This window comes from Ostrea edulis, chromosome 7, assembly GCF_947568905.1.
Source record: "Ostrea edulis chromosome 7, xbOstEdul1.1, whole genome shotgun sequence".
Taxonomy (NCBI): domain Eukaryota; kingdom Metazoa; phylum Mollusca; class Bivalvia; order Ostreida; family Ostreidae; genus Ostrea; species Ostrea edulis.
In genome coordinates, this window is record NC_079170.1 from 54,692,223 (window position 1) to 54,711,348 (window position 19,126).

Below are 19,126 nucleotides of genomic sequence, written 5' to 3' on the forward strand. Positions count from 1 at the left end.
TGGTTCAAACGCTGTGTTTGTAAATTTGCTAAATAACGACGCTGAATATGACGTCACAGTGTACTGTTTACATCGATTACGTTATATTTCCTGCGTTCAATATATAGGCGGATCAAATGTCCAAAATTAGGATGCTTTGATACAGCTCCGTCCGCGTGCTAACTTCGGGTTGTTTTTGTCCTGTTTTGGATAAAGATACTAATGCCAAAACTTTTTTGCTTCGCCCTCAAACACGGTCACGCCGTAGAACATATTATATATATATATATATATATATATTGATAAAGCACTTCCGGTCCGAACTACACTGTCCCCGCTTGGATGACCTATTTTGTGTTTATGCAAATCGATGCATGAAATAAAGCGTATAACTTGTTATTCTGTATTCATTTAGAATATCTTTTATATCAAAATTAAAATGATATTGCCCCCACTGCCATAATGCAAGTTAACGGTCATAAAAAAGTCAACTCTATCAATAACTAGATATAGAATCTACTCAAGAATTACGATCACAAAACAAAGAGATGTTCACACTAAGTCCATTATCATCGACAAGGAATCAACCTCCAACTGGAAGGCCTAATCGAAAGTACCTCGACATGCTACGGTACCAAGCATTCACAAGCACAGTCTCTTTTCTCTGGGGCCATATTGAATGTAATAAATTTCAACAGCGTTACTTACCTGAGGAATTCCTCTCGGCTTCAGATCCACAGAAACCCCGTGAATAAAATCCAAATACACAAACACTTCTACTTTTCATTGTAAACTGTTGAACATTCTAATAACGCTGCATTAAAATATTACTTTCATTGATCGTTGTTACACATGTTTATTTAAAAAAGACGGCGACATCAAACTTTCGCAGAAGGTCAGGCCTACGTCAAAAAATAAATACTCGGTCAATAGTTGTTATCTTGTTGGAATGGCAAAATCATTATTAATTATAAACTATAATGCCTTCTAATATAATTTTGTTTCATGGCTTCTTTTATAAAAATGCCCTTTTGTAATATACATGAATCGATTATAAGCGCACTATTTTTTCCCGCGTATGAGATGAATAGAACATCTATAATTGCGTGTTTTGATATTTTGGTTTATCCAACTCGTTGATATGGTGTATTTATTCGCTCGGCAAGCCTCGCGAATAAATACCACATATCAACTCGTTGGATAATCTAAATATCAAAACACACAATATAGATATCCTCTCTCTCTCTCTCTCTCTCTCTCTCTCTCTCTCTCTCTCTCTATATATATATATATATAATACTCTTTGTCCAATAGGATCTATCAAATACATGCGAGGTCTTTTACAGCTTTACTCTCTACGTCATACGAATATCACTGCTTTCATTGGCGCCTGTGTGGACGTGGGGAAGGTAGCAGTAATGGAGGAATATTGCTCTAAAGGAAGCTTACAGGTTAGATTTCCTCTCTCTTATTTCCCGATTAACAGTCAAATTGATGAAAATCTAATTCACGAACAAATTCATTTACTTTTCTCATACCACCAATAGTGGTAAGTAAAGTACTGTACAATTAGAATTTTTTCCCGATATTCTAAAATACGTCAGAGGAACAAACGTGTAGATATATAGTATCATATCATACAATTACTGACATTTTCAGATCAATATGGTGCTTTATATGTGATTAATTGATTGATTGTATATTGTTTACAGTGGCGTAGCTAGGTTTGAAATATTTGTAAGCAAGGGTCTGGGGGCGGCAGCCCCCCAGAAGCTGAGCACATTTTCGTTAATATGTAATAAAAATTTAACGAAAATATTTGTAAGCACATGTTTACAGTGCTACAATGTAGCTACGCCACTGGTTTAATGTCCCTCTCGAGAATCTTTCACTCATGTGGAGACGTCACTACTACCGGTGAAGGGCTGCAAAATTTAGCCTATGCTTTAGTTTTAAAGGGGTTATGTTAATTTAGTTTTTTGTCAGACATTGAACTTTTTATCTCGTCCCTAAGTATTTGCAGTAATCATGCCAATATCAATACTAAAGGAGCTCAAATTCACATGTAGACCTGTATCCCTATTTGTTATTTTGTCTGCAAGATTTGTCCCCGAGAATTAGAATTAGCTATCTCTCGGCTCTTTGTAATGATTTTGGGGTGTGGGGGTGGGAAAGAGGAGCGGATCGAGGATCTGATTTTAATCAGATTGATGATTTGTTCAGCTTATTTGGAAAAACCGTTTAAGAATATTTAATATACATGTAAATTTAAAACACTATCAATGTAATCAATTGTAATGTACGGGATATTTTGTAATTTACAGGATATTTTGTACTTTACGGGATATTTTGTAATTTACGGGATATTTTGTAATTTACAGGATATTTTGCAAAATGACAGTATAGAACTAGACTGGATGTTCAAATGTTCACTTATTCAGGATATCATCATGGTAAGTGGTTTTCATGCCGATGCTTATATTTTTTATCCATGAATCCTTTTAGTTACAAATTTTAAGTCACTTGCAATCCCAAAATTTAAGGGAATGAAATATCTACATGGGTGTGACATCAAAGTTCATGGACGCCTTAGCAGTTCAGCGTGTGTAGTTGACGGAAGGTTCCTGTTGAAGGTGCGATGTTATGGTCCAAAGTGTTTCTATGAAGCTGAAAGTGGGAGCAAATCAAAGAGAAAAACTATAAATCACAATAGTATGTTTTTCTTTCATTGTCTTTGCAATCTTTTATTTTACAGAAATATTACTATCATTGTTATTTAGTGTTCTGTGAGACATTAGATAGTGATTCTGTTGAAAACCGACTCAGGGGTCATTTTTTAACGTTAAAAGTTGACCAGATCAAACTTTGACGTTAACTGGTCGTTGAAAAGTGATCAACGTTAAACTATCTGTAAAGGGTAATTTTTAACGGTCACATACATGTTACATATATAATGTAAATGTTTAAAAGGGATGAGAGAGAGAGAGAGAGAGAGAGAGAGAGAGAGAGAGAGAGAGAGAGAGAACATTATCTTTTCCACCATCTCTTTTCCCTTGGACTTGAATCATCTCTGGGCTATAACTTTATCAAGATACGAATAAGGGCATTATACTGTCCAGGTAGAGAAATTCAATATCTTAATTCATATGTACATAAAATCCTTTGCTCGAAAGAGAAACGGGAATCTGCAACACCGGTGGAGAGGTTGTGAATTAGGCAGATATAATCGCTCCCAGACGTGGTAATAATCGAAATTAATTTTGCTTAATCGTTAAGCAAAGGAGCAATAGAAAGTACTATTGCAATTGGATGTTCATTTAGTATATCACTTAATGCATTATGTCAATCGAATTAAAATTAAATGTTAGATCCGCTCACCTCATCGCGAGTATGTGGGCGGATCTAACTTCTAATTTTAATTAGATTGTGCAATATGTACAAATGGATTGACAAAACACAGGAAATTATGGGGGGGGGGGGGGTTCATGAATTTATTTATTAGCCAAAATATTGTATATTGGCAATTAAATTTAGGGTCATTTTTCAATGTTGAAATTTGACCCCACCAAAATTTATCTCTAAGGGTCATTTTTTAACAAGGGTCAAAATCTTACGCTTGGGATAATTAACGGTCTGAATATTGATCAAACATCCGCTGAAAAATGACCCCTAGGATCGTCCTGGGATCGTTTTTCAACGGGGTCACTATCTAATTTTACACCGACATACTTCATGAAACGCGTTAGCTTATATTTTTCAAGAAATTCTGTATTCATACGCGCATTGTTTACAACTGCAACGCATTCATATGGAAATACCTACCATTACAATTTGTAAAGAACATTGGAGATGTAAATATTTGAATATATTATATTCTACGTCTCCAATGTCTTTGCCTTCGATATCTTTACGAGCTGTATTGATAGATGTTTCCTCATGAATGTGCGTATAAATCTTGATAAATATAGTACGTCTATTTCAACGACTGGGAATTTCCACAGAAATGAAAGTACACAGTAAATATAAAACATGAAAGATAAATTTTATTTTTGAAAAAGTTTTTCCTGAAGCGCGTTGAAGCGCTAACGGGCTTCATAAAGTATGCTGCTAACGGACTTCATAAAGTATGCTGCTAACGGGCTTCATAAAGTATGCTGCTAACGGGCTTAATAAAGTATGCTGCTAACGGACTTCATAAAGTATGCCGCTAACGGGCTTCATAAAGTATGCTGGCTAGAATGTCGTAGTTCATGCCCTCATCAAATTTAAATGATGTTATTGTATACTGTTGCCTCAAATTTAGAAAATGTCGGTAGGGATGTATATTTTTGTTTTTTCAGAGCTTTTATGGACAGCACCTGAGTTGCTTCGTTTGGAGGAGTGGAGCTCTGGGACACAGAAAGGGGACACATACAGTTTTGGGATAATTCTGCAGGAGTTTGCCGATAGAAGCGATCCATTTGATAGCTATAATCTTAATTCATATGGTACACAACATTGTATATGTAAAGATTATATACTGCTTCTGCTCAAATCTTGTCATCCCAATTTCCAATTCGCCCATATGGGATGAGTTCGAAATGAGTGAAAATTGATTGGGACGAAAATATCTTTGAATGCAGAATTGAAATTGAGTTCGTCAGTATATAGGAGGCATATAATAACAGCATATACGTGTACAAGTAATATCAATTTTAAAGATTACTTTGGTTGCTTTTGCATTTCTTTAAATGTTTTTATAAACTAAAAATGATAATATATTGGGCAACGTTTCCCGTAGAGATTGCTTTTTATGATATCACTTAAAAAACAAGTGTCATTTCACGGCATAACATTCAATCGCAAATCTAAACATTTCTTAATCATTTTATGTGTATTGATCTAATCACTTTATGTGTATTGATCTAATCACTTTATGTGTATTGATGTAATCACTTTATGTGTATTGATCTAATCAGTTTATGTGTATTGATATAATCACTTTATGTGTATTGATCTAATCACTGTATGTGTATTGACGTAATCACTTTATGTGTATTGATCTAATCACTTTATGTGTATTGATCTAATCACTTTATGTGTATTGATCTTTGTTTAGATGTGGTTCAAAGAGTTAAAAATGTAGAGAGTCCACCTTTTCGTCCAGAAATAAACGACACCTATTCAGAGAGTTTAGAATTACTGATGACGGAGTGTTGGTCAGAAAAACCAGAAGACAGACCTAACTTTGATATGATCATGAAGAGATTTAAAAGAATTTTTAGGTATTGTATTTGGTACTTGTAGAAAGACGTGAACTTAAACCTTCATGATGTATCCCTCTGTATACCACATCTTTTTGTTTTTGTTTTGATTTCGAAGACTGGAATTTTTTTTAAATAAAGTAGTATGCAAAGATTGTATTCAGTGTAAAAGAATTAGGACGAGATGTCATATGAAAGGGAACATCGAGGACTATTAAATTATGTTGGCTCTTTTAATGTGAATGTGATGACATTCTTCCCAATACACAGACTTACGACGGGTTACGGATGATAATCCTTCCGATTCACGAACAAAGGAATAGATAGATGCCGTCACCATTAGCAACAGTCGTTGTCGTAAAATGCTCAGCTCTCTGCTCCTTCATATTTGAAGTTCAAGTCTACACCATGAAAGTCCTATAAATATACCTCTGTTACTGCATCCAAACTATTTAATTACAAACCAACTTGACAGTGCCTAGATATACACTATGTTGTAAATAATCCTCTAAATGTCCTTGTTCTTCTCTCAACAATATAGGCCGGCTGGACATGTCATTACGGGTGATGTCGATATGTATACTAGTACTTCATAATGACGACTTGAAGTCACTTATTCTAAAGGTCCGAAATTTGGATAATTCGACGACAAAACTTCTTTACTATAAACTCTGTAGAATATTATGCCAGACGATGAAAGAACATATTTTGCCACTTCGTCAGAGTGGATAAAATTTATAACAGGAATATTGGAATCGGTATTAGCCACATTAAAACAAAAATGCGTACCATCTATCCTTCTTTGTTTAGTAAATCAGATGTGATGGAAGAATTAGATAGGTTACATGATAAATTGGTTCAAACAGATAAAGCTTGCAAAAACATTGACTTCTAATGTGTATTATTATCACTGTATTTTAGACAAACGTGGCTTTAATTCTACTTTAGGTAATCCAATTTTTACTCAAAGTTCCCTTTCAAAAGATTAAATTCTTCAAAATCATATATCAGCTTTAAACACATTGTGGGACGAATGAATGCGAGTTACCGTACCAATACTGGATTCCAAAACTTCACCAAACCTTACAGACACATTGCAAGATTCATTAAATGTTCTACCAAGCCCCTATCAAAGTTAAGTACCTTGATGGAGAACCTTCAGACAACATATGCTAGCATTGAAGTAATCAATGTGGATTCTCAAAAATTCCCAAAACTTTCATAAAATCACAAAACTTTTCCAAAATCAATCGCATCAGAGTATACTGTTTTTCAACACTTCGCGCCATCATACCTCACAATGAATTAAAGACTAGGCTTTTTGACATTCAAATGGCGTTCCTTCGATGAATATTCATATCTTGTGATCAGTCATCGAAAAATATTGCTTTGTTAAACACCACTCTATGCACAAGTACTCTGAAGTTGATATTTATAAAAGATACTGGAGTTTCTCATTGACGTTCTCTAGATGTACATGTACGTAGTCTTTAGTAACTATGTCTTCCAGCAGTCTTTTGGAATTCCCATTGGCACGAATCGTGCTCCTTTATTAGCGGACTTGTTTTCGTATTCTTGGGGCAAAATATATTCAAAAGCTTCTATATTCAGAAGAAAATGTATATTGCTGAGATCTTCAACTCGATTGATTGTATCTTGCTTAACGTCTCTCTAGAATTTTTCACTCATATGGAGACGTCATCAAGACCGGTGAAGGGCTTCAAATCTAGGCCTTTGCTCGGCACTTACGGCCTTTGAACAGTGAGGGTTCTTCAGCGTACCACACCTACTGCGACACGGGGCATCCATTTTAAGGTCATCTCCGAGGACCCGTGATATTCACACCTGATGCCGAGCGTTTGGCGATGGAACTGTCACTACCTATTTTAACGACTTGGGTCTGGCGCGGCCGAGATTCGAACCCCGGCCTTCCGCATGCGGGGCAAATGCTCTAACTTCAGGTTCTCCATCATCATCTTCCCATATTTTCATGTATATACAATATTTCACCATCACCTGCATATGGTGTTTGACTCTCAACTGATTCGATACGCGAATGCATGTTCGGCGAATGATCAATTTTTAAATTGAGGTTGGCTACTGACTTATATTTTTTTTATGATTCTTTTCTTTTCATACAAGTATAATTAAAATACATAATATGTACAGATTGAATAGAACTTGTATTATGATTTTTCATGAGAGAGAGGATTAAGTAACCATTTATTCAAATACCTCAGCATGGTACCGAAAAAAATCTCTTTTTTCTTCTTCAAAAGATGATGTGATACCTACTGGTATACAAGAAACTTCAAATATAACATTACAGCGTGTGCTCTCTCTATGTGCATTCTTAATATTTGAAGAGATAATTGGGAGAGAAACCGAAACAACAAAAAAAGAAAGGAAATAACTCTAGGATATTTAAATACCGTATTAAAGTTTCAACACAACGACAAAGTGGCGGAGAGGGTCATTTTGGTATATACATACAATGTTTTTTATTACATTTTGTAACTGACAAAATAAATGGCAACAGTGATACCGGAAGTCGTCATTGAATACATTGGAAATGGTCAGACCTATGAATCCCGTGCTTTGATTTTCAGGTCAGTATCGTTAAGGATGTTGAATTTCACACGTTTCCTGTCTCCGAATACTGAGCTATTAAAATACCAGGCAGAGTTAATACAAAGATGTTCGTTCATTCGGGCAGTATGCTCCCCGTTTTTTCTCTCGTCACATCGTCCCCAACCTCACATTTCCCTCGGAGTTCTTCACTTTAGTTCTAGTGAGTCTTGTTTTCGGTGTTTATGAGCTTGAGTAAGATTGGACGTGGTGTTCCCTGCTTCCCAGGAAGTATATGTCTGCGATTACATCCTTATCACATATTCCTACACTTCTCTTTTCCTTCAGAATTCTCTTAGCCATTTCAAAAGAGGTTAACACAGTAGTGAGTAGATCTCGACACTGTGTTTACGGCTATATCGTTCATTATGCTTCATTGTAGCAAAAATTGCCAGATCGACCAAATTTTTTACTTCTATTTTCATTTCTCCTGCGTTTTTGTTAACCTCGAGCATTTTCTCTCTAAGCGCTTCATTCTCCATTGTTAGCCCATCTGCGTTGGATGTAAGTTTACTAATTTTCTCTTTGTACATTTCTTCTCTAGCCTCTGCATCTTTTTGTATTCTTCTAAGAGACTTTTACAATTGCGGAGACTACAGATTCGATGTTGCTTGTTTTTACAGCTTCTTTTAAACACTCTTTCCTGTTTAATCAGAGACCACACTGCAGGATTTTAGATCCTGTTTAATCAGAGAACACTCTGCAGGATTTTAGATCCTGTTTAATCAGAGAACACTCTGCAGGATTTTAGATCCTGTTTAATCAGAGAACGCTCTGTAGGCTTATAGATCCTGTTTTATCAGAGAACACTCTGCAGGCTTTTCCCCGTTTGATGACGTTCAGGGCTTTCCAGATTTTTGTTTGACTTTGCCTTTTAGCGAACTTTGTTTTGTGTCCATTGTGAATACACACGTACACGTCGTGGAGGAATCACAGGTAGCGTGTGTACTGAACTTGATAGTGGTCATTTAGCATTGTAAAGAAAGACTATGAATGGCGACTTGGTGAATTCATTTATCAGACTCACAGAACACCGAAACTGAGAATTGCAATGTTCACTACAGAATTCCAACAATGTCCGGGTCCTGATTCCTGTAGTTTTAGAGGGCACAGACCGCACTACCGCATCTATTAGTCTGTTTTCTCCATGTTAAGCGAGATGTATAGAATCTAATCACTGTTGTAAAAAAAAAATCAAAAACATTATATTCTCTGTATTTGAATAGTAGATTCAATAAATAGCTTCGCGTATTGTAAAGCGTAAACTGACCCAAACCAGGTTATATCGTATGATATGCCCCCAAATCAAGTTCATTCATATTCCCCTCCTTGACACAGTCTGCAAGTACAAAGAGTCAAATGATGTCTAGCGTGGTTTACACCAGTTGTTAGGCCGTTCTTTGTTGCTTTGTTGACTACGGATAGTTTACTTGATGAAAATATAGGGCTCCAAGTGGGTGTGACCGGTTAACTGAGGAATGCTTACTCCATCTAGGCATCTGATCCCATCTTTCGTATGTCCAGGTGTCCTTGTTTATCCTACTGCCAGTTTTTATTCTATATAACTGTACGTTATCTATAAAAGAAGTTAAGAATGAATATTAAATGAATTGATAACTATTTCTGTATTAAACTTTTAATGATTTTTACATGCTTGATTACTCTGATTTTTTTTTTTTATAAATTCTTTATGGCCTTTAAAGATAAAACATTCTAATACATGTACTGCAAGCAAGAATTTTCAAGGAAAGACATTGATGATTTCCAGAATGTATTCTACTTTCTTCAGAGGTCGAAGTAACAACATAATGGACAATCTCATCAAAAGAATGGAGCAATATGCTAATAATCTGGAGGGGCTGGTGGAAGAGAGAACAAAGGCTTATGTTGAAGAAAAGAGAAAAGCGGAAAATCTGCTAAACCGCATGCTTCCAAAGTAATTCTCTCTTTTTTTTTTTCTTTTTTTTCTTTTCTTTTTTTTTTGGAGACATTCTTTTATTGCCAAAAAATAAATGATCAGATTGAATGTAAACATGCATCCATAATTTTTCCACAACATATTTATAAATCAATAAAATATATAAGATACCTTATTACAAAGAAAATATGTTTTTAGTACTTTTCCATACATAGGTATCTTAGGTTAAAGGCAAAGATTATATTTATATCAAAACTCGTATGTTGTTCTTCCTTTCTTTGACTTTGTACTCAAACAATGTTCTAGATATCAATATTGACTTGACTTTGGCGGTTCTAGGTCTGTTGCTACGAGTTTACAGCTAGGTCAATCTGTTGACCCGGAAACATTTGAAGAAGTGACTATCTACTTTAGTGACATTGTTGGATTCACAAGTCTAGCCGCCAGAAGCTCCCCATTAGAAGTGGTTGCCCTTCTTAATGACCTGTACACTTGCTTTGATTCCATTATTAATGGCAGACGAGTATACAAGGTATCTATATGAATGTAGAGTTGTCATGACCGTGTAGCGTGTGAATGTAAAGTTGTCATGACCATGTAGCTTGTGACAACATGCCGAGAATTCCATCGTAATCTAAAGCAAATTTTATAGACTTGCCTAGATGGTCAAGCGGTCTAGCGCGCTGGTTACATGCTGCTGGGAGATTTAGTTCCGCAGGTCGTGAGTTCAAACGCAAGTAGGGGGCGGAAGTGGGTATCCAAATAAAGTGAAATTATATATATATATATATATATATATATATTATATATATATATATATATATATATAAAGCACTATATAATCACAACTAGGTACTGAAAATTTTCGCCCCAGCCCGGGGTCGAACCAGCGACGTACGGCACCCATCGCCTAGCAAGATTGTCAAACCAGTGCGTAAGTCCACTCGGCCACAACGACTTCAAAGAGGGAAGTAAATGTGTGTGTGAATCAATAAGAGATATTTCCTATTGCCCTAGTTCTGTTCAATATCAACGCGGATCTTGCTGTGTTGCTATTATTTTTTTTTTTACTGAGTCGCGTACTGTGGGCAATGTCGGGCAAAATTTTTATTGTGTCGGAGCCGCACAGTGAAAACGCCAATGGAGAAAAATAAGTTCTGAATGTTCCTTTGCCAAACCCTCGGTTTTTAAAAGTATAAGTTGTGTTTTCTTCGGGCCACACCTTGAAATCTGAGGTAACGGGTCGCGATAAGCGTTGGCACGGTAATGGACCCTCATTGATACGACCTAGTCCCCTGCGCCAGAGTGTGGCACTTCACCTCGTGACGTCTCGGTATAGGTAAAAATGCTCGAATGGAAGTAAAACACACAAGCCTGTATTGTTGAATGAGGCTCCCTACTGTTGCCTTGTTATGGCTTTTTATGTATATACATGACAGAAATATTTCTTTTTTATCTACACGACCAATGCATACCTGTCAAACTGAAAAGACTGTTCACGTAAAGTATGCATGTAGTTTGGTCTGACTCCAAAATGATAAACCTCAGATAAGCTCAACTTGATCTCAATCTCAGATTCCAAAGAATATCTTATTGATAATATGAAAAGTACCGGTATATAACTGAAATCAAATTCAAATTGATATCAAAGTTATGCCACCCCTCCCATTGTTTCTGATGAGTTTGGGGATTGTGTGATATCAAAACCACGTTAATACAACAAGATAAGTTTGAAATACTAGTATAAGATTAAACACATTGATTATCAGGTGGAAACCATTGGTGATGCTTATATGGTCGTGGCCGGTTTGCCAGAGAGAATAGGTTCTTACCACGCCAGAGAAATCGCCGACTTGGCTCTAACAATCCGGAAAAATGTATGGTCATTCCAAATAAAACATCTCCCTGAGGAGCAGCTGCGAATACGGATAGGGATCCACTCAGGTAACACGCAGTATTCTTACTGTAGAGAATGATGTTCAACAAGTATTCTAGTTAAAGATTTAGCGATATATAAAGCTGTAATATACTGTACAAATTTATTCTGTTGAGACAAGTCGTGTAGTATTTATCATGTGGACTTTACTAGGTATGGTTGTGTGATGTTTACTAGGTATGGTTGTGTGGTGTTTACTAGGTATGGTTGTGTGATGTTTACTAGGTATGGTTGTGTGATGTTTACTAGGTATGGTTGTGTGATGTTTACTAGGTATGGTTGTGTGATGTTTACTAGGTATGGTTGTGGTGTTTACTAGGTATGGTTGTGGTGTTTACTAGGTATGGTTGTGTGATGTTTACTAGGTATGGTTGTGTGATGTTTACTAGGTATGGTTGTGTGGTGTTTACTAGGTATGGTTGTGGTGTTTACTAGGTATGGTTGTGGTGTTTACTAGGTATGGTTGTGTGATGTTTACTAGGTATGGCTGTGTTGTGTTTACTAGGTATGGTTGTGATGTTTACTAGGTATGGTTGTGTGATGTTTACTAGGTATGGTTGTGTGATGTTTACTAGGTATGGTTGTGTGATGTTTTCTAGGTATGGTTGTGTGATGTTTACTAGGTATGGTTGTGGTGTTTACTAGGTATGGTTGTGATGTTTACTAGGTATGGTTGTGTGATGTTTACTAGGTATGGTTGTGTGATGTTTACTAGGTATGGTTGTGGTGTTTACTAGGTGTGGTTGTTTGGTGTTTACTATGTATGGTTGTGGTGTTTACTAGGTATGGTTGTGGTGTTTACTAGGTATGGTTGTGGTGTTTACTAGGTATGGTTGTGGTGTTTACTAGGTATGGTTGTGGTGTTTACTAGGTATGGTCGTGTGATGTTTACTAGGTATGGTTGTGGTGTTTACTAGGTATGGTTGTGTGATGTTTACTAGGTATGGTTGTGGTGTTTACTAGGTATGCTTGTGTGATGTTTACTAGGTATGGTTGTGGTGTTTACTAGGTATGGTTGTGTGATGTTTACTAGGTATGGTTGTGTGGTGTTTACTAGGTATGGTTGTGTGATGTTTACTAGGTATGGCTGTGTTGTGTTTACTAGGTATGGTTGTGGTGTTTACTAGGTATGGTTGTGTGATGTTTACTAGGTATGGTTGTGTGGTGTTTACTAGGTATGGTTGTGTGATGTTTACTAGGTATGGTTGTGGTGTTTATTAGGTATGGTTGTATGATGTTTACTAGGTATGGTTGTGTGATGTTTACTAGGTATGGTTGTGTGGTGTTTACTAGGTATGGTGTGATGTTTACTAGGTATGGTTGTGTGATGTTTACTAGGTATGGTTGTGTGATGTTTACTAGGTATGGTTGTGTGATGTTTACTAGGTATGGTTGTGATGTTTACTAGGTATGGTTGTGATGTTTACTAGGTATGGTGTGATGTTTACTAGGTATGGTTGTGATGTTTACTAGGTATGGTTGTGTGATGTTTACTAGGTATGGTTGTGGTGTTTACTAGGTATGGTTGTGGTGTTTACTAGGTATGGTTGTGTGATGTTTACTAGGTATGGTTGTGTGATGTTTACTAGGTATGGTTGTGTGGTGTTTACTAGGTATGGTTGTGGTGTTTACTAGGTATGGTTGTGTGATGTTTACTAGGTATGGTTGTGGTGTTTACTAGGTATGGTTGTGTGATGTTTACTAGGTATGGCTGTGTTGTGTTTACTAGGTATGGTTGTGATGTTTACTAGGTATGGTTGTATGATGTTTACTAGGTATGGTTGTGTGATGTTTACTAGGTATGGTTGTGTGATGTTTTCTAGGTATGGTTGTGTGATGTTTACTAGGTATGGTTGTGGTGTTTACTAGGTATGGTTGTGATGTTTACTAGGTATGGTTGTGTGATGTTTACTAGGATGGTTGTGTGATGTTTACTAGGTATGGTTGTGGTGTTTACTAGGTATGGTTGTTTGGTGTTTACTAGGTATGGTTGTGGTGTTTACTAGGTATGGTTGTGGTGTTTACTAGGTATGGTTGTGTGATGTTTACTAGGTATGGTTGTGTGATGTTTACTAGGTATGGTTGTGTTGTGTTTATTAGGTATGGTTGTGTGATGTTTACTAGGTATGGTTGTGTGATGTTTACTAGGTATGGTTGTGATGTTTACTAGGTGTGGTTGTGGTGTTTACTAGGTATGGTTGTGTGATGTTTACTAGGTATGGTTGTGTGATGTTTACTAGGTATGGTTGTGTGATGTTTACTAGGTATGGTTGTGGTGTTTACTAGGTATGGTTGTGTGATGTTTACTAGGTATGGTTGTGTGTTGTTTACTAGGTATGGCTGTGTTGTGTTTACTAGGTATGGTTGTGATGTTTACTAGGTATGGTTGTGTGGTGTTTACTAGATATGGTTGTGTGATGTTTACTAGGTATGGTTGTGATGTTTACTAGGTATGGTTGTGGTGTTCACTAGGTATGGTTGTGTGATGTTTACTAGGTATGGCTGTGTTGTGTTTACTAGGTATGGTTGTGTGATGTTTACTAGGTATGGCTGTGTTGTGTTTACTAGGTATGGTTGTGATGTTTACTAGGTATGGTTGTGTGATGTTTACTAGGTATGGTTGTGTGATGTTTACTAGGTATGGTTGTGATGTTTACTAGGTATGGTTGTGATGTTTACTAGGTATGGTTGTTTGATGTTTACTAGGTATGGTTGTGTGATGTTTACTAGGTATGGTTGTGTGATGTTTACTAGGTATGGTTGTGTTGTGTTTATTAGGTATGGTTTTGTGATGTTTACTAGGTATGGTTGTGTTGTGTTCACTAGGTATGGTTGTGGTGTTTACTAGGTATGGTTGTGTGATGTTTACTAGGTATGGTTGTGATGTTTACTAGGTATGGTTGTGTGATGTTTACTAGGTATGGTTGTTGTGTTCACTAGGTATGGTTGTGATGTTTACTAGGTATGGTTGTGTGATGTTTACTAGGTATGGTTGTGTTGTGTTTATTAGGTATGGTTGTGTGATGTTTACTAGGTATGGCTGTGTTGTGTTTACTAGGTATGGTTGTGATGTTTACTAGGTATGGTTGTGTGGTGTTTACTAGATATGGTTGTGTGATGTTTACTAGGTATGGTTGTGATGTTTACTAGGTATGGTTGTGGTGTTCACTAGGTATGGTTGTGTGATGTTTACTAGGTATGGCTGTGTTGTGTTTACTAGGTATGGTTGTGTGATGTTTACTAGGTATGGCTGTGTTGTGTTTACTAGGTATGGTTGTGATGTTTACTAGGTATGGTTGTGTGATGTTTACTAGGTATGGTTGTGATGTTTACTAGGTATGGTTGTGATGTTTACTAGGTATGGTTGTTTGATGTTTACTAGGTATGGTTGTGTGATGTTTACTAGGTATGGTTGTGTGATGTTTACTAGGTATGGTTGTGTTGTGTTTATTAGGTATGGTTTTGTGATGTTTACTAGGTATGGTTGTGTTGTGTTCACTAGGTATGGTTGTGGTGTTTACTAGGTATGGTTGTGTGATGTTTACTAGGTATGGTTGTGGTGTTCACTAGGTATGGTTGTGGTGTTTACTAGGTATGGTTGTGTGATGTTTACTAGGTATGGTTGTGTGATGTTTACTAGGTATGGTTGTGTGATGTTTACTAGGTATGGTTGTTGTGTTCACTAGGTATGGTTGTGATGTTTACTAGGTATGGTTGTGTGATGTTTACTAGGTATGGTTGTGTTGTGTTTATTAGGTATGGTTGTGTGATGTTTACTAGGTATGGTTGTGTTGTGTTCACTAGGTATGGTTGTGGTGTTTACTAGGTATGGTTGTGTAGTGTTTATTAGGTATGGTTGTGTGATGTTTACTAGGTATGGTTGTGTGATGTTTACTAGGTATGGTTGTGTGATGTTTACTAGGTATGGTTGTGTGGTGTTTACTAGGTATGGTTGTGATGTTTACTAGGTATGGTTGTGTGATGTTTACTAGGTATGGTTGTGTGGTGTTTACTAGGTATGGTTGTGGTGTTTACTAGGTATGGTTGTGTGGTGTTTACTAGGTATGGTTGTGTGATGTTTACTAGGTATGGTTGTGTGATGTTTACTAGGTATGGTTGTGTGATGTTTACTAGGTATGGTTGTGGTGTTTACTAGGTATGGTTGTGTGATGTTTACTAGGTATGGTTGTGTGGTGTTTATTAGGTATGGTTGTGTGATGTTTACTAGGTATGGTTGTGCTGTGTTTACTAGGTATGGTTGTGATGTTTACTAGGTATGGTTGTGTGATGTTTACTAGGTATGGTTGTGTGATGTTTACTAGGTATGGTTGTGTGGTGTTTACTAGGTGTGGTTGTGTGATGTTTACTAGGTATCGCTGTGTGATGTTTATCTTTTTGACTTTGCTAGGTATGGTTGTGGCCGGAGTGGTGGGACTGACCATGCCTCGTTACTGCCTGTTTGGAGACACTGTCAATACGGCTTCTAGGATGGAGTCCACGGGAGAAGGTAAAATCTATTCAATGCAGGAAAGATGTTTTACACGAGTACGGTTATTGGCATGGTATAAGATGTTTTACAAGAGTACGGTTATTGTCATGGTATGAGATGTTTTACACGAGTACGGTTATTGTCATGGTATGAGATGTTTTAAACGAGTACGGTTATTGTCATGGTATGAGATGTTTTACACGAGTACGCTTATTGTCATGGTATGAGATGTTTTACATGAGTGCGGTTATTGTCATGGTATGAGATGTTTTACACGAGTACGGTTATTGTCATGGTATAAGATGTTTTACACGAGTACGGTTTTTGTCATGGTATGAGATGATTTACATGAGTACGGTTATTGTCATGGTATGAGATGCTTTACACGAGTACGGTTATTGTCATGGTATGAGATGTTTTACACGAGTACGGTTATTGTCATGGTATAAGATGTTTTACACGGGTACGGTTATCATCGTGGTATAAGATGTTTTACACGAGTACGGTTATTGTCATGGTATGAGATATTTTACACGAGTATGGTTATTGTCATGGTATGAGATGTTTTACACGAGTACGCTTATTGTCATGGTATGAGATGTTTTACACGAGTACGCTTATTGTCATGGTATGAGATGTTTTACACGAGTACGGTTATTGTCATGGTATAAGATGTTTTACACGAGTACGGTTTTTGCCATGGTATGAGATGATTTACATGAGTACGGTTATTGTCATGGTATGAGATGCTTTACACGAGTACGGTTATTGTCATGGTATGAGATGTTTTACACGAGTACGGTTATTGTCATGGTATAAGATGTTTTACACGAGTACGGTTATTGTCATGGTATAAGATGTTTTACACGGGTACGGTTATCGTCATGGTATGTGTTACAAGGGTACGGTTCAAAAATGAAATGCATAAAAAAAATTCCATCTTAGCCCTTGGTAAGATCAAGAGGGGATTTCATGAATGTACATCTTACCGTTCAAAAACCTCATCTAAATGTACAGCTGCGCTTACCGTCCACTAATGTACATCTGCGCTTACCGTCCACTAATGTACATCTGCGTTTACCGTCCACAAATGTACTTATGTTCTCTTTCGCTTTGCTCAGCCAAACATAAAATATTTCCTGTTCTATTATCAAAATAAAATAAAACACAAAGATAAATTTAGGCGGCGACAATGTTAGCTAATTTCGGGTGGCGACAATGTTAGCTAATTTTATTCACATATGTACAAAATAGCACGCGATTCTTTCAATCCATAGACAGGCAACCCGAATAGTTGACATTACCTGTCGTCCAAAAGGAAACCAGGATTTCCGAACACTAACTTGAAAAATTTACCTGAAAAGAAAAGTCATTCACAAAAAAGAATACGGCTTCGAAGGAAACTTACTGATCGTAGATAAATTGTTGAATGATATTCAAGAATCGAACACGAATTTAAATACCAGATGGACAAATAACTGCGAATAGTAAAGTAGTACCCGATAAAATTACATGTAACAATCCGCTCAATGAAGAATAGCAAAATGCGGACAATTCATAACCATTCAGATAAAACCATGAAAAAGCTGAATCAACAAATTCAAAACAATATAATGCAATTTTTATTTTATTTGAAAAAAGAAAAGAAATATATATCTTACTGTCCACAAATATACATCTTACCGTCCACAAATGTACATCTTACCGTCCACTAATGTACATCTTACCATCCACTAATGTACATCTTACCGTCCACTAATGTACATCTTACCATCCACTAAATAATGTACATCTTACCATCCACTAAATAAAGTACATCTTACCGTCCACTAATGTACATCTTACCATTCACTAAATAAAGTACATCTTACCGTCCACTAATGTACATCTTACCATTCACTAAATAATGTACATCTTACCGTCCACTAATGTACATCTTACCGTCCACTAATGTACATCTTACCGTCCACTAAATAATGTACATCTTATTGTCCACTAATGTACATCTTACCGTCCACTAATGTACATCTTACCGTCCACAAATGTACATCTTACCATTCACTAAATAATGTACATCTTACCGTCCACTAATGTACATCTTACCATCCACTAAATAATGTACATCTTATTGTCCACTAATGTACATCTTACCGTCCACTAATGTACATCTTACCGTCCACTAAATAATGTACATCTTACCGTCCACAAATGTACATCTTACCATCCACTAAATAATGTACATCTTACCATCCACTAAATAATGTACATCTTACCATTCACTAAATAATGTACATCTTACAGTCCACAAATGTACATCTTACTGTCCACTAATGTACATCTTACCGTCCACTAATGTACATCTTACTGTCCACTAATGTACATCTTACTGTCCACTAATGTACATCTTACTTACCGTCCACTAATGTACATCTTACCGTCCACTAATGTACATCTTACCATCCACTAATGTACATCTAAATGTGTCGTTTTCACACTCTAAACATAAACCATGTTAATTTCATCCGCATAGAAAGCAATCTAACCTATGATCCGCTCATCTACTATCGCTACACATAGAAAGCAATCTAACCTATGATCCGCTCATCTACTATCGCTACACATAGAAAGCAATCTAACCTATGATCCGCTCATCTACTATCGCTACGCATAGAAAGCAATCTAACCTATGATCCGCTCATCTACTATCGCTACGCATAGAAAGCAATCTAACCTATGATCCGCTCATCTACTATCGCTACACATAGAAAGCAATCTAACCTATGATCCGCTCATCTACTATCGCTACGCATAGAAAGCAATCTAACCTATGATCCGCTCATCTACTATCGCTACACATAGAAAGCAATCTAACCTATGATCCGCTCATCTACTATCGCTACACATAGAAAGCAATCTAACCTATGATCCGCTCA

General features: G+C 36.7%; 1 protein-coding gene across 1 annotated transcript in view; it reads left to right on the forward strand.

Moving 5' to 3' along the window:
* Positions 1-19,126, forward strand: part of LOC125653646 (uncharacterized) — a 276,533-nt gene that overhangs the window by 252,238 nt on the left and 5,169 nt on the right. The window contains exons 54-62 of the mRNA XM_056145758.1: positions 1,326-1,430; positions 2,361-2,432; positions 2,523-2,691; positions 4,320-4,466; positions 5,078-5,243; positions 9,640-9,786; positions 10,108-10,300; positions 11,538-11,712; positions 16,113-16,211. Of these exons, the coding sequence (XP_056001733.1) occupies positions 1,326-1,430; positions 2,361-2,432; positions 2,523-2,691; positions 4,320-4,466; positions 5,078-5,243; positions 9,640-9,786; positions 10,108-10,300; positions 11,538-11,712; positions 16,113-16,211 (1,273 nt within the window). The remainder of the gene's footprint in view (positions 1-1,325; positions 1,431-2,360; positions 2,433-2,522; positions 2,692-4,319; positions 4,467-5,077; positions 5,244-9,639; positions 9,787-10,107; positions 10,301-11,537; positions 11,713-16,112; positions 16,212-19,126) is intronic.